Below are 17,549 nucleotides of genomic sequence, written 5' to 3' on the forward strand. Positions count from 1 at the left end.
TATACAGCGGAGTTTGGGTCTGTTTCGGGGACAGGAGTAGAAAAAAATATGACAAAAAAACAATTTGCGTAGTAGGTATAAATAACCTATGCGTATATTTATACGTATGCATAAATATATATTATATATGTTTATATTTGTGTGTGTGTGTGTGTGTGTGTAGCACGCGCGTCACAAATTGAAATCACCGTCGCCCCTCACCATCGAAACTCGTAAAAACTTTTGATCGCATCTTGCGACGATGGTGGGCGTAAACACGAATAGAAACCCACGGGTACACAGATATTCATCGCCTGGAAATTATCTCAGCAATTTTCCCGTTTTTCTCTTAAACATACAATTTCCATGTTTACGTGTACCGTATTCGATTCTTGTCCGTGCGATCGTGATTATTAAATTATAACAATATGTATAACTTTCTTAACTCTAAGTTCAAATTGGTTTGAATATAGATATTAATGAATTATCAAAACACTTACCTTACGTCTTATGATACTTTTGGTACTTCACGTATTTTTAGGTCTTTTATTATTATTATTATTTTTCCGATTTGTCGATATACTACAATTTTCTACACAATTTTTATGAATACATTTTCTTCTTATCAATATTTCACACGTTCTGTAAGTAACTTCATCGAACTTAATCACATATTAATAAAAGAATAAAAGATATTTAGTTTAAAATATTTAAAAATGTTATGTTTTTAAATCATGAATTATAAGTATACCTACTTATAGTAGATTTTATACTGAATTTTTTAAGATTTTGATGAGTTTATAAATTGTTTAATGTATTAAATTTACAACTCAAAACATAATCATTCTGGTGCTGTGCTTACGGACTCTCGAAATAGTCATAACTATTTGTATGTACTGCAAAATAACGAAAATTATCATTAGGTGAAAAATAATGATAATTATTATGATAATAAAAAAAAAAACCATTTATTCTCAATACACATATTATTATAAATCACGTTTGCAAAAAACAAAGAATAAATAAATAAAATAAAAACTGAAAACAATAATAGGTAAGTATGTGTAACATATTATTAATAAATTATTGTAAACAGGTATAGGTATAGGTTGTATACGTTTAACCCAGTAGTTAATCCGTAAACAATATATAACACAATAATATTTTAATTAACAAACAAAACGTACAAATTTCACGATTTTGATTCAATCGATTTTCGGTATTTATAATACATAAATATAATATTAATCGGTATACAATATTATAGTGTTGCGTAGCCTTATTATACATCATCATTATAATTAATAATAGTTATTATTAACAACACGGTATAACTATTAACACGTTATTACATACGACGGAGGTATAAACGCGGTTTCTATAGACACCTACAATATTATATAGTTTTACTCATTTGTAAGCTAATTTTCTCAAAATATACACACAAAGCGTCTCATTCGCGACCGGACAACTAAATGTAAACCAAACAGAACAATAAAACGTCGCTCGGTAGGTGAAACGCCGACGGCTTTCGTAAATCGGGCAGTGATGCAATTAAGTCGTTAAACGGTTTTCGGGACAACAAACGACTTTGCGTGCTATAATACGATACTAATAAGTATTTTGTACAACAACGGGGTTAATTTCGGAGGATTTTACCTTTTCCGTAAACTCGATTGTTATGACGTGATATATTGGTATTTGGAATAGTCTTGGCACGCGGCACAAGAATAAAAAATTATAAACACGTTTTCTTGTTATTTTCAAAAAAATATTTCGCTAACGAAACACAACAATTTAGAGAGTTACCTTTTTTTTATGAAAGTAGTGCTAAAACAAAACAATAAATATCGTTTTGAAATGCTACCGTACGTTTTTTCTCACAAAAAAAAAAAAAAAATCAGAAAATTAAATTGAAAATGATGCACGTAGGACTTATACATTTCTCTAATTCAATTTCACGATGAGATCCGGCTACGTTAAAATGTTGATTGCAATGATTTATAAGCATGGGCAATTTGCGACGGACGTTGGTGTTTAATAATTGTATAATAATATTATATTATATACTTTTTAAAAAAAATATGATTTTCAAAATACCATGAGTTTTGAGCACACGACAACACAATTTTAAAGGATTTTAAAGGGAAATATTATTTTTATTTTGGTTTATTGTTGTTTTGTCGTTAATAATTTTGAGTCTGTACCAAATCTTTGGTTTGCCGGTAGCCAAAATTAATCTAACAATCTAAAATTAAAAAAATGCTAAAACCTTTTACTATAGTTTATAAATACCATTGTAATACATTCAATAATAAGGTTACAAATTTTAGTGTTCTATTTATTTGCGAAAAATAAAGTTGATTTTACCGCGATTTGGACTTTAGCAGATCAATCGATGGTCGATTAATTTTACACAGTCGGATGTAAAGAGAAACAAATCGGCAGCTAATTGATGGATATAACTAACCGATGATCGATGTTACGTTCAAAATGATACGATCGCAGTGATCAGACTACATGACACAAATCAATGATTATGTCGGGCATACATTTTTGGCGTAAATCAAGCAATGGATTAGCGATCGCAATGTTTTATTAAAGTTTGGGCACGTGGCGTTTGGAAGGGTGAATGGGTAGCTAGGAGGTCACGGGATGTAAAAGTTTCTTATCTCTGGTTATATAATAGTAATATGTGCGCTGTATCGCCTCCACTCCCACTGACCTCGAAAACGGTTTTAATTAATAAACAGCAGTCGACTACTGCCGTATAAAAGATTTATCGCAAATAGAAACATTTTCGAACACGAGTTTCTATTCTGAAATTGAAAATGGTTTATAACAATATATTCAGTACACACACGGGAGTACGAATACAATTTCGATACCTATGTAAACAACATCGATGAATTTTGTGTAAAAACGTATGTAGATAAAATAAAAACAATATTTTTTACGTAAAAAGAAAACAAAATCGGTCGAGCCATTTACTCCTAACAATAGCTCGCTTGCGGTATTGAACTTGTATTACATAAACATGTAAAGTACATATCTATAAATCGCGTATACGCATGTATTTTAAATTTCGTATACCATTACTAATTTGAAACTTATGTAACTATTTATACGATCTATTGGTATTTCGTAATAACAGGGCCTATGTAAAGATTGGAACGATTTTACCTCACCTACAAAAACATTACAGTTCCAATAATTATTGTGCTGTATTATTTGAATCTGTTTGGAAAAGAAATTATTATATTTACAAACACTTAACGATTAAACATTGTAGTTAATTATTTTGTTAATCTTATTAAGGTACATCATGTTATAGGTATGTTTTTGTTAACAATTAACTATGGGATCCAACATGATATAATAGTATCACTTAATAATAACAATAATAATAATAATAGGTAAATAATATTATTAACAAAACAAAATGTCTTTTAATGTACAGTAGTAATTGGGCCAATTTGACTTAATGCGGGAGCGGCGACAATTGGGTCGGCGGTATGCAAAGAAAAATGCCTGTAAGACAAATACTCGGGAGGAAGTGGCTGTTCCCTTTTCGTGTCTTCTCTTTGTTTTTTGATTTTCAGATACCCGAGAACGGATACCAACACTATAAACACGACACAACCCAAACAGCTGCCAATGATCAGACCTAACCGCCTCGTCAGTATTGAGCTCTTGTGATGTTCATCGGAGTAATACGCTATGTCGCCTTCTAATGTTTTCACTTCGGTACAACGACTACTCTGAGAACCGTCCTGCAGATGGCGGGAACTGTTCATCGGTATCCAATTACCTAGACCCAACACACATACTAAGTACCGGGTCTCTGGCTTAAGGTTGTCCAGTAGAGTAGTTTGAGTGTTCTTATCGAGAAATTTGTTCATGATCTATAAAAAAAAAAGTTAATAATTTTATTGTAAAACCGTATAATATTATGATAACAAAACAACCTTCATAATTATAATTGGGGGCAGTAAGTGACTTACATTGGGCATTACTGCAACCGACGAAATGGCTGCTGCTGGATAATCCGGATCTTCGATTGGATAATACGCGACTCTGTAACCGTGAAGGCCTGTGTGATTTCGCCCTTTCCATGACACAAAGATTGAATATGGCTGAATGTCTTGAATGGCGAGTTTGAGTACGATTGGCATTGCACAAAATGCAGGAGGCTCAAGTTCCATAAATTTTTGACCTTTGAGTTCCGGAGGGTGATGACAAATCAAGCCTTTCGTGCTTAGATCGGATGTTAACTTTTGGTGGTCTCTCATCCATTCCCATAGCTCTTGTTGGTCGCAATCACAGTTTATTGGATTTTCTAAAAAATAAAAATTCAACAAATCAAATTTGATAGTACCTAAATTTTTTTTACAAAATATAAAATAATTTTCAATTAATTTATTTTTATTTACCTTCTGTACGCAAACTTTTTATTTGCGTTTCCAACGGCCTAAGAGCATTTATTGGCAAGTTCTTGAAATTATTTTTACCCAAATCTAACATATTAAGTTTTTTTAACGATCGAAATGCGTCCGGAGATATAAATGACAGCCAATTTCCATATAAATGTAGTTCAGCCAAACTTTCCAAGTTACGGAACAAACCCTTGCTGATTTTTTCCAGTTGGTTGTATGAAATATCGAGTACCTGCAGTGATATCAAGTCTGAAGAAAGATCTTCGATTTCTTTTAATGAATTACGTGACAAATTCAACAACCGCATACGTGATAGTCCTTGTAGTCTTTCTTGGGGCAGAAATTCCATAAGATTATTACTTAAGTCAAGCGTGTGTAGTTCTTCGAGAACGCTAAATGTACCGGGAGATATTTTTGATATTTTATTATCAGACATGTACAAACGATGAAGATTGGTGAACGACAAGAAATCGTTACTTGCTAGCACCGATAAATTCGTTCCACATACGTGGAGTTCTTCTAAGTCAGTGTGCTCGATCGTCATGGGCTTGGTTGTTTCGTGTATTTGGCCAAGCGGGTTGTGAGTGAGATTTAAGAACTGGAGATTTTTGGTAAGCTGGGGCACTTTTCTGAAATGATTATTGGACATGTCTAGATGTTCTAGTGATTGAAAAAAATTTAGTGGCAATGACGATAGTATGTTGTTTGACAAGTTCAAATCGGTCAAAAGCGTGAAATACGAAGATGGAAACCCAGCAAGTATTTGAACTCGGTTTTCAGAAATTGAGAGGCTTTGAAGGTTTTTCATACTAGTTAATTTTGACATATCTAATTCGGTTAACATATTTCTGGCGATAGATAGTTTTTTCAGACTCTCACAGTTCGCCAATGTGGCATAAGGCATGGCGTTGAAATCGTTTCCATCCAAAATTAGCATGTTTAAACTGGTCTGTCCTTTGAACAAATCTGCAGGTAGAGCTGTTAGCTTATTATTCGACAAAGACATCATAGAGACTTCGAGATTAAATTTGAAAGTCGTGGCGGAAATTTGACCTATGTTACAACTATCTAAATATACGCGCTTCAAGTTTGGTAGGTATTTTAAGACAGTTGAATTAAGGCCATCTAAATTATTGTAAGATATATCCAATATAGTCAACGTAGGTACGTCCACTTGGATTAACGCATCGGCAAATAAGTAGTTATGTTTCATGTAAAGTTCGTTAAGAACGTTCAAATTGGAAAATGTCCCGTTATCAATAGTTCTTAATGAGCAATTGTTGAGATATAAATTTTGTATGGGCAAATCTTTTTGAAACATATACCTATGCAATTTCGTCAGTGGATTGTTGGACAAGTTAAGAACCGTTAATTTTTTCAGCGCCGCGAATGAATTTGCGTCTATCCGAGATATACGATTATCTGTAAGGTGCAGTTCATTCAGACCTCTGAGTTCAGCGAATGTTTTAGAAGTAATTTCTTGTAACTGATTAAAACTAAGATCCAGAAATACCAGAGCTTGCATAGATTCAAACGTTCCAAGTTCAATATTCTCGATGGAATTATTGTTTAAGTAAATCCTTTGTACTTGATTTAGGTCAGCAAATAGGGATTTATCTAATTTAGTCAGTTTGTTGTGACTAAGCCACATTACTTTTAGATTTGATTGACCATGAAGTGACTTGTTGTTTAAACTCGCTAACACATTGGAATCGATTTGTATTGACACTAATGATGGCGCGTCATGTAGGAATACGTCACCTAAATGAGTGAGAACGTTACTTTGGAGATTAATATGTTGTAGGTTTTTGAGGGTTTTGAATGCACCCGATTCAATTTCCACTATTGCGTTGTTTTGTAAATGTAGTTCCAACAATTCAGGTAACGTCTCGAACTGCGTTCGTAATATTTTTGATAGTTTGTTGTTTTGCAGTCTGAGTTCTTTGAGTCGATAATTGTTTCGGAACGCACCGTTTTCAATTTTAACAATGCGATTGTTATCCAAACTCAACGACGTAAGTTTGTTACAATAAAAAAATACATTGGCATCTATGGTTTCTATATAATTTTCACTCAAATACAGTTGCATTAGTTCGGGCGAACTTGAAAAAGCACCAGATTCGATTATTCTGATAGCGTTTTGTTGAATGTATATTACCGATAACTTTGGAGAATTAGAAAATGAGTCACCCGAGATTTCTAGTATATTGTTTTCAGAAAGGAATAGTTCTCTGAGCTCGGGAAGATTAGCAAACAAACCGCTAATATAATGAATATGATTATGGCTTAAGTCTATTGTCCGTAAGTGAATGTTGTACTTAAATGTGCTAAAATCCATAAAAACTATTTTATTGCGACTAATGTCGATAGTTTCAAGTTCGATTAGTGTGCTAAAACCTCGTTTGTGTATGCTTTCAACTGAATTATAGTAAAGAGACAGCATCTTGAGCTTAGGAAATAAACGGAATGCATCCTCAGGAACTGATTCAAAATTATTGGAACTCAGGTCTAGCTGCACAAGACTTTTCATATAGGAATAACGGTCGTCGTGAATCGACGCTATTTCGTTCCATGCGATTCTTAAGGACATGAGACGCTCTAGCCGTCTGACAGCGGACGTTGGAAAGGTTTTTATCTTATTATCAGACAGATCAAGTTCAGTGAGACTGGTTTCTAGTCCAGCAAATGAGTACTCTGATATCTTTAGTATTGAGTTACCCTTGAGGTTGATTTTGATTAACTGCAAACCAGAGAAAGCATAACTGCCCAGTTCGGCGATATCGTTGGATTCGATATCGATTGTCTTCAATAATGTCAAACTGGTGAAAGTTTTTTGAGGTATTTCCCGTAGTTTACCCGATAGCATTGCAAAAGACTCTAAACTTTTAATGTTATTCAACCCATCTTCTGCGATTACCGATAGGTTAGAGTGGGATATTTGAAGTTGTCGGAGTTTGGTGTTTGGAGGAAATAAGTCTGTTGACAAGATAGATACGGTAGATTCCAAGTCGTAGATGCTCAGTGACTGAATTAAACCTCCGGCTACAGAGGACAGTGCATTGCGCACACCCGTTCCAGTGGCTCCGGGACATTCGAGAAAAATGCCGTCCTCAAAGTCGTAACAAGAACACGACTGATTAGGAACTTGAGGCGGACACGTTGTGATTATAGTTGGTGTCGGTGATTGACCACCGACAGAATGAGCATGGAAACAGAGGAATATGCATATCCACACTAACGGCCACCAGTCATTGGATCTCATCTCATCGCCATGTCAACAGGAACGGTCTTATTGCAGCTTGTGCGTAATTGTCCTGAAACAAAAATAAAGTATTCAAACATTAGTACTGTTTTTTTACAATATAAACTTTTTTAACAACTGAATATTGAAATAAACTCCATAGATTTTAGTTTAATACATTTTATGGTTAAGTACAGTACATACTGTTTTGATATAATATATAGGTAGAATGCTTTACATAGTGCTCCTCTAACAGTAATTGTAATTCACTTGAAAAAAATGATTATAATATTTCAAATTATTTCATATAAATCTAATTATATTTATATAACAATATAATAATTATAATTATTGGATATTTTATGTTTAAAACATTATTTTTAGTTTGATGGTGTTGTACACGCTATATTATATACAATGGTACTATTTCAACTAATGTTATTATTAATTAAATTATTTTGTGCCACTGGTGATAATCAGCATTTGTTTACCTTTAAATCAAAAATCAATGGACTTTCATTTATTCTGTGTAATAAAATTTATAGTTTTTTATATTACGTTTATTTTTCTTATTTTTATTTAAATATAATTTGTCTATAACTTATAAGCACGAATATTTACTAACTGTCAAATTTTGAATACATAATATATTAAATTATATTATATACACAATTTAAATACACGTCTATCTATATTTTTATATAATCTTAAAAAAAGTGATTTCACGAAGCAATATTCTAATAGGCCCGATTAAAATAAATAAATATAATAAATATATATTATATAATATAATAAATTATATTATAGTCATTACTATACTTCCTTATATTCTAAGTTTTTTGTGCAAAATAATATTTATTTTGTGTAGTTTATATAATATAAATAATGTTTTTTTTATGTATTAAGTGAGACAAATGCTTACTTTTTTATATTGATTATATGAAGTTTATATATACAATACTTAATCACAAACATGAGTTATAAGCTTACAAGAGGTAATCAAAATCTTAATAATTGAGAAATAGAATTTGTGATATGTTTGATATTAAAAAAAAAACCATAATTAGATATTTCTATATACAATGTTACTATTTCCGAAATATTTATGATTTGAGTATTAAATTAAAATTAATTACATTTTCATTAACAAAATATGAAGGAAACAACAGAGCAGTTAACTTTTGTTAATATTTAAAGTATATAATACTTAGTTGTAGTATTTTTTAAACTTTTTTTTCAAAAAAGTTATATTATTAGTAAAACAATTGATATATTAAATTTTATTTATTAATAATATACGCCCGACGGGGGCTCAGTACCATAATAATATTTAAAAAACAACATTTAATTTTAATTATTTGTTTGCATTCTTTTGAGAGAAATGTATAAATATTACCAAAATGTGTGTACCTACAGATAAATTTATTATGTTTTTGATTCAGCACAAACGAAAAATATCCTCTAGAATGCATCAAAGTTAATTTTCTGGTCGCGAATGTTTTCATATGTAAAGTGTAGTGTGGTGTAGAACAAGAGCTGCTGCTTGAACGCGAATTTTAATGTAATTTACTCACGCGACCGATACACACTTTCTGTCGCGTCCCAGAAAACCCGAAACAAAGTTTCCAGCGCCGATAAAGGTTAAATAAATGCAAAAAGCGCTGTCTATATATACGTATCTTAAGTTGGGATCAATTTGAATAATGAATCCAAAGTTGTGTGAAACCGAATAAGTGCAAAGCAGTGAACCCGAACCGAGTCTGGGACGACTCCGACTGCAGTGAGTTCGTATATATACGAGATTAAACTGACTATCAAATGTCGAAGTTTTAGTGGCGCAGAGCGCTACAGAAGGTCTTTGGATTTTTATCTGTTACGCCTCGTTTCGGCGTGCGCACGTACATATTATATTATTTTACGTACCTACAGCCGGCGTTTTTCTATTGGCCGCTAAATTATATCGGCGGGCAAGTGAGCGACAAAAAAAAATATACTTATATAAGAACGAAGGGGAAAAAACCGTATCGTTTCGCTTTTGGCTGAATTTCTACGTCATCGTCACAGTCCATCTCGCCCAAAGGATAGTGGTTTATTATTGAGTTATAGTCTTTCGGGTTTGGTATAAAAACAAAAACAGAAAACTAAAAAAAGGCTTCTGCTTTACCCTGCAGAACCCTTTATATGAGAACCCGTCCCGCCGCCGACGAGTGAACTGGAAACTACATTTTCTACACCACATCGTATTCTCCAGAGGCGAAAACCGATGATTTTCGTGTGACGACGACAGCGGCGTGCCCTCGTCAGCTGTGGGTATCCGTAGCCTATATGTATAATATATATTACGCGTATGCCTATATATATATATATATATATATATATATTGTATACCTGCGGCGGAGATGGTTGGGAGCATTTTATATTTCATACGAAACATTTTGCACCGCATATTTCCATCGCAGATATTATATATCGTGGAACGTACAGTCTTTTATTTTTTTTCCTCCACACTCTCGAACGCTGTGAATTTTATTTCGGCATTTTACCATTTGAAAGGAACCGAACAACGTATGAAACTCACACTATACCACCGCCTTTGCCGCCCGCCACCGCCACCACCACTCCCACCGCCGCCACCATCGCCCCATCCATCGCGGCGTATATATAATATATGTACACATTATTTTTTCCACCTCGACGCCGTTGCGTATTACTATAGCAGCCGCCGAGTTTATATTTTCTATGGCGTGTATGATGTATAAATATTAAAACCAGTGAGCGAATTGTGGACAACATTTACTAGACAAACACGACAGAACGGTAGTATAGGATACAATATATTATTATAGTATTACATATTCTATATAGGTGAGCGCGTGTGTTACGCGCATAGGTACTATTATTATTGTATATACGCTCTCGCACACGCCAGGATAGAATTTAAATTAAAAGCCCTTGTAAACAAAATTCAATAAATTTAATAAATTGCTCGGGCGTCAAGGGACGTATGGTCATGACATTATTTACACACGCCTTGCAACCTGCGAGTATATGATTTGTAATGAAATATGTGCGGCAGGGTCGTCGGCCGTGGCCCGTGTGATGCGTCTATGGTGCGATGTGTATGTTATTATTGTGCACGAGATACCTACCTACCCGCGCAGTATCGTTCTTAATACGTGTATCTACAGCAACTCTATTTATTATAACTGCAATCGTAAATACCGCCGATACGTGCCAGGTTATTTCGCAGCTCCGTTGACGATGATCATAGAAAAATCGCTACAAAATATTATGCAAAAGTCGCGACAAAAACTAGATGGTGCACAATTGAGCAAAAAATAAAAACACTGTGATTCCCGATTCACGTTCTCGCACGTAGCGAACGTTTTTTATTTTTTTTAAATTATGATTATTTCATAATTTTGTTTGTTTTTTTTTTATTTTTTTCACTCGTCTACGGAGACCGTTTAATTATCGTTTCTTTACACGTTTCCAGTTCAGTACACACACACACACACACACACACACACATATATATATATATATACTGCCTATTTATATAAATGCGTATTCATAAATCAAAATATTGTTTAGTAATATTTCATCTGAAATGGTACGATAGACGTATATTTCAATTCAATTTCCCTTCCGTAGGTATGTAGGTATATACCAGTAAAAATTCAATTTTTCACGTATTTTTATACATATTTCTTAGTGCTTGTTTTATTAAAAGAAAAAATCCCACAAAACGAAATGAAGAAAAATGAAACACATTTTAAGAAAATGTAATTTTTAAATTAAAATATATGTGTATATATATATATATGTGTAGATTTAAATGTTTTTTTCTACTTATCATCCGCAGACGGCAGTAGACCTAATATGATATTTATCAAATACCTGTCGATTTAGATAGGATTGTTGGTGGGAGGGAGGTGATGAGGTGAGAGGGAGGCGTGAACACATTTGTGATTTCTCATACAGAAATCTCGACAAATTCAAAACTCAATTACTTCCAACTCGGAAGTACCTACGTCTGCACTCTGCACTGTAGTAATTAAAATAATAATAATGATTTCTCTAAAACTGTCTCACGGACGCGTAAAAGTCTACTAATTATTTTCTCCGTAAAAATCTCAATAGGCTTCGTTTTAATCAACTAAAAGTTTTTCCTGTCTATCACGTGCTCTCTGGCTCTCTCGTCGTCGTACGCGTATATTACAGCGAATATACACGATAGTATAATACTTGCGATTAATATTCGCTTCCGCATAAGTACATTTTTAGTACTTACATACGTAATATATAATTTTGTAATAATAAACGTGTTTGGTCGCCATTTCACGCCAACACGGTTAGGGTGAGTGTAAATAATCAAGTATACGCATTATATGTCTTTTATCGGGTCAGCTTTGACGCCGTATAGCCATATGGTAATTCTGTCGATTATATTATTATTGTTAAGTGCATGATATAAAAACGACGATATCGTAGGTTATGATTATCGCACGCGTTAGCCGTTAGTATTTCGTGTTTACCGTCTAGGAACACAAGAATTAGAACGAGCCGTCGCATTGTTGCGAGTTTGGTCGCGTGCGGTCTAATAATAATAACGCCGTAATAATAAATTATGTATAATATATATACTGTACAAAGAACATCTGTGGAATCGTCTCGCCGGCGAAAAATCTCGTCGGAAACGCGCAGTTATTCGGGGACCGGCTATCGGGGACTATAATAACAATATAATATATACACATATATATATATTATACAAAATTATTATCGCCTTTATGCGCCGACGACTTTGTGACGACGATAGTATAGTATAGTATTGTTGTGTGTAAATAATGTATAGCATACGTTTGTACTAAATATTTACGAAACTAAAAGTAGGCGCCGCTACGACGACGCTAGATATCGTACAAATATTACATATGTATAATAAACATACGAATCGTCTAACCGAAAAAAAACTATTTATACAAATGGCTCCGCAAAATGATAGTTTTATTATTTTTGTTATTTTGACTCGTCTTTTAGTAATAATTCAATATGACAAGTCAAATTACATTTTGTTTAATTTTCTTTTTCTCGACTTCGTTAAAGAAACGGTGTGTATATTAAAGTATATGATTCCATTTGATTAAAGTGTACTTCACGCGTTCAACAAAAGTAATTGGATTTACATAGAGTCTGCACCTGTTAAATTTCGAGCCATAAAACAATATTGTGTACAGAAAGAAATATCAAACGAATGTCTAACGACAAATTATATACCATTTCTTGCTCACGAAGATGGGCCAGTGGACAGACTGTTTTCCGGTCGACCAATGAGAAATGTTTTTCTCCGCGTTGGTTGATCGGAAAACGTCAACACGTCTAAGTTTATGAACGATACTCTATCGGTTGTCTACTTTAATAGAAAACATAATATTTCAATAATATTATAATACAAATATAATAATATGTAAAAGCGGCGTTGTGGAAGCAGTGCAGAGATTTCGATAGCGCGTGTCGTCCCCGGTGTACGGATATTATTATTATACAGCCCCGTACGTTCTTATAAGTGACAAACGGCGAGCCGATAATCAAAACAACACCTGTTATCAAATTGTCGAAACGCTAACGCCATATTATTGAATTACGATCTGGAATTTCGCTTCCGCTAATATCTTATTATGCACACTGCCGTAGACCGTCAATTTACTCGTCGAGATGACCGAGGCGTGGATCGATCGTCGTTGAATTGGGTAGGCTACCAACTACAATAAATTAATCGTTGGGAAGGCTTTAGTTTTGATATTACCGTTTTAATTGATGATACTAATGACAACGATAATAATTATTTAGACGATTAAAATTATTATATAGTAATTTCATAAATTCCTATGTCATTTTCTAATCCACCCATTTCGGCATTTCTAGACATAAAGTTTCGCGGTCACGAATTTAAATTATGCGACTACCTACCTATATAATTTATTTTTACAAACCATAATAGCATAATATTATTGTATTTTTAACAACTTTTAATTCGAATAATGACCGAACAACCGTTAATAATTATTGATTTTTCATAACGTCGAACGTACGTGCAAGCGTTTCTTTAATTATATTCAGTGTTGTATTTAGATAGTAATAAACGCGACTTCTATAGTTCATATTTTTGTGCTAAACATTTTAAATATACGTAATTTATTATATCATGACTATTTTACATTATTAATATTATTCAGAATTTTGAACTCACAGTAATAACGTACGTTAACGACCATTGATAATATTTGTTAAATTTCAGTCAACCAATTAATAGAGATTATAATAGTTATAACATTATTATAAAATACTTAAAGACGATTAATTGAAATGAAATAATTTAAATCCATATACCAACAAATGTGCAGGGTTTCAAATTTCAAAACAGATTATTTGACATTTTCCATGCTATAGAAAATAAATGTTTGTGTATAGTTATAAGTCTACCGTTTAAGTAAAAATCATTTTTTAAATTTAATCTTTAGGTACCATCCAAGTCATTCGACAAATATTCGTTTAGATGGTAGAATAAACAAAATTATACTAACGAACCTCAGTTCATGTCTGTGAGTTGTGACCCTTACAATAAATTATATTTACATGATAAACACTAAACTACAATAAAAAAAATAATAAATGTTTTTAAATTAATTCGAATAAATATTTTAACAAGACATCTCAAAAGTAATTTATTTATGTTTTAAACGAAATTGTTTACAAAATCGGTTTTTGATTTAAAAAACCAATACAATATTTGTATTGATCAATATAAGAATACTAATTATCAATTTTTAGTTATCAACAATACATAGCATGTACACGAATAATTTTCAAGCCAGAGAAAATTTTAACTTTAATTTATCTATATAGATTTAAGTTAGTTATGTTTTTTTTTTCATTTTAGAATATTCAAAAATCTTATTTATCCGATATACATAATAATACATATATAATATAAATGTATATATTTTTTCTTTTTTAAATAGTTTTAAGTACTTACGTTGAAGGATAGAATTTTTCCTTTCGATGGTGATTTTTAATCAACATTAAGGATAAGGTTGATAAAATGAAAATATTTCTAGTGCACTGAATAAATTTATATTGTGTGTGTTGCGTATAATATTCAATAATTATTATCAATTATAATTAACTAGTAATCATTTATTTATTGGCAATTACGAGGTATTAAATATTAATTTGTTCATAAATAATATTCTTCAAATAATGTACTGAAATAACACAAATGTCAAAGTTTAGAAACACTTTAAATAAATATCATAATTTCTTAGAAAAACAAATAGTAAAACAAGTTATCTCGGGTATACGAATATTACCGCGACGAAGACTGAACGGTTTGAACGTCATGAATCAACTGCGAAGGCGTCTCGACTGTCGTTGTATAGACATTGACTATTAACGTGCCCTTTCGATTGGTCGGTTAGCCGCCAGTTGAATAAACTCCATCATTTATCACTGGCTGATCGCGCGTACATCTTTAGACCACTCAATTTAACACCTATCACATACACTGAAGCGCACCGACCGTGATCGGACGTGGAAACATTACAAACCACAAAATATAATAATAAACATAACAATAATATCGTTGAACACATGTATCTACAGTTACCTACTAAAACTATGCCAATATAAATACGTAATGTACGGAAAAGACCATAAAACGCGCGTGGTTTATATCTATATAGTTTATAGTAGGGCTAAGGCCTAATCGTGGTTGGGATATAAAATGGCAGGTTAATGTTCAAATTTCACTCAATCCGACCAGTCAGAAAAATAATTTGTATTTTTAATATCTAAAGTTTATTGATTTTATCATAGTATAGGTAATATGTCTACAATTCAAAAATAATAATATAAAAATTAAATTTTATTATTATTTTTTTTTTTAATGGTTAGATATAGTTACAAAAGGTAGTTACAATTTAAAAATAATAATATAGAACTATGTTAATCTTGAACAAATATACAAATGTTGGTCATTTAATACATAGTAACAATTTCCAAACCATAAAACTAAAATATTTACCTAGGTCTGATTTTGAGTAATGTTAGGTCATTGATCGGATCGAGAGTAATTCAATTATTTTGATTTAGACAACGAGTACAGTTTCTAAGAACCACGATGAAAATAAGTCAAATCGACACATTATATCGTACCTTTACGGTCCCGATTATAAAATTATTAAGGAAGTCGGTTTTGTACGTGCATTAATCATTTCTATAGTAACTAAGGGATAGATTAAAATGCAAATTGCATTTTTTTTCTGAATGTCCGGAAACATTGCTTTTCAAGCACAAAGATAATTTCATACATCAAGGAATTAAGAAATGTAACTTTTATTTTGACATTTTTAGTTCATTTTTTTATGTTTTTAAGTCATTTTTATACAGGAATTGATAAAATTTGATAAAATTAAGCGGCACCTGATTATACAGTGCTATTATGAAACACGAGGTAAAAGTATAACGAATGTATATCTATCTACATTTTATATTCATTTTTTGGATATATTTTTCAGAGTAAAAAGAAGATGGGAGAATTAGATGATAGTGAAAATCATACAAATAATTAATATCTAAGAACAAAAATATATATAATCAAACAAAGATTTCCAATGCTAAAAATCATTTTTAGAGCATTTTAAAAAAAAAAATTCTGTTATGAGTGCATTAAATCATATTTTTTTAAGGCATTTTACTTATTTTTTTAGAGCATTTAAATCCATTCCCTAATAATAACAAATAGAGATCACTCATTCGTATTTTTCAATAAGCGACGTAAGTATGAATGCATGCGAAAATACTTACGTACCTTCCTCGACATAACATTATTATTATAATTATTATTTGTATTATCATCATCCACAACATAATTATTAATATTATTAATTATATACATATATAGCATATATATATATTTTTTTGTTATTGTTAGTAAGCACTGTGTTGTTTGCTTATGAGTTATGACTGTTCATTTGTTTTTCATGACAAGCAAGCGTGCATAGGCAAGTTTTGTGTTTTTCCTCGCCCAAAGCTTTCAAATCAAAACTGACAGATTAATTAATCCCACACAGTGACCATCCCCGTTCTTGCTCGTATTACATGCCATAACATAATTTTTTATTAATATGTATAAAAAAGAATAAACACCAGAATTTCATCAACATAATATTTACCGTAAACACAATATTACTAGGTTCATTATCATTGATCATTATACATTAAGTTATTACTATTGAAGTAAGACTGATAGTTATAAGATATAACTAAAAAAAATAATAAAAATGTTTTGAACATTTTAAATTCCGAACGAAGCAATAATTGGGTTAGTTTTACAATTATGTGTTTCGAGCAACCATACTTTAAATTGTTTTGATTTATTATGACGAAATTATAAATTACACAAGTCTTAGAAAAAATACCAGTATAAATCTATAGACAATTAAAAATTAAAAATGTATATCTTTATTATACGTGTTTATACAGACATTAAAAATATATTGAAAATACATAGAAATTACAATTTTTTTTAATGTTAAATTTTAACGAAATTTATCATAGCTATAATATAAATTGTAATATTCTTTTATAACTTAAAAATGAAAAAACTCGAAACATTTCACTATTATTAAATTATTATTTTCTATACACGAGGAATTTTTCAAATACTAAGACTTATTTTAAGTTATCCTGTTCATACCGTCTTAACTCTATGATGTGTTGGTTTTGACTTAGAAATTAATAACAAGAATAAAGTTATAATATTATACTAATTAATAACATGATATATTTGATGTTTTTAACTTAGCGAATCAAATTAATATAATCTTTTA

General features: G+C 31.6%; 1 protein-coding gene across 3 annotated transcripts in view; it reads right to left on the reverse strand.

Annotated features, from left to right (window-relative positions):
- Window positions 1-985: 985 nt before the first annotated feature.
- LOC113555126 (protein artichoke-like) overlaps window positions 986-17,549 on the reverse strand; it is a 197,687-nt gene continuing 181,123 nt past the window's right edge. For 2 of the 3 annotated variants that reach the window (XM_026959459.1, XM_026959460.1), the window contains 3 exons: window positions 4,413-7,729; window positions 3,984-4,318; window positions 986-3,884 (listed from right to left, as the gene is read on the reverse strand). In XM_026959459.1, coding sequence (XP_026815260.1) covers window positions 3,429-3,884; window positions 3,984-4,318; window positions 4,413-7,677 — 4,056 coding nt within the window. In that variant the 5' untranslated portion in view covers window positions 7,678-7,729 and the 3' untranslated portion in view covers window positions 986-3,428. Of the gene's footprint in view, window positions 3,885-3,983; window positions 4,319-4,412; window positions 7,730-14,695; window positions 14,966-17,549 lie in introns of those variants that run through there. The other variant, XM_026959461.1, reaches the window with a different exon arrangement.

This window comes from Rhopalosiphum maidis, chromosome 2 (genome assembly GCF_003676215.2).
Source record: "Rhopalosiphum maidis isolate BTI-1 chromosome 2, ASM367621v3, whole genome shotgun sequence".
Lineage (NCBI taxonomy): Eukaryota > Metazoa > Arthropoda > Insecta > Hemiptera > Aphididae > Rhopalosiphum > Rhopalosiphum maidis.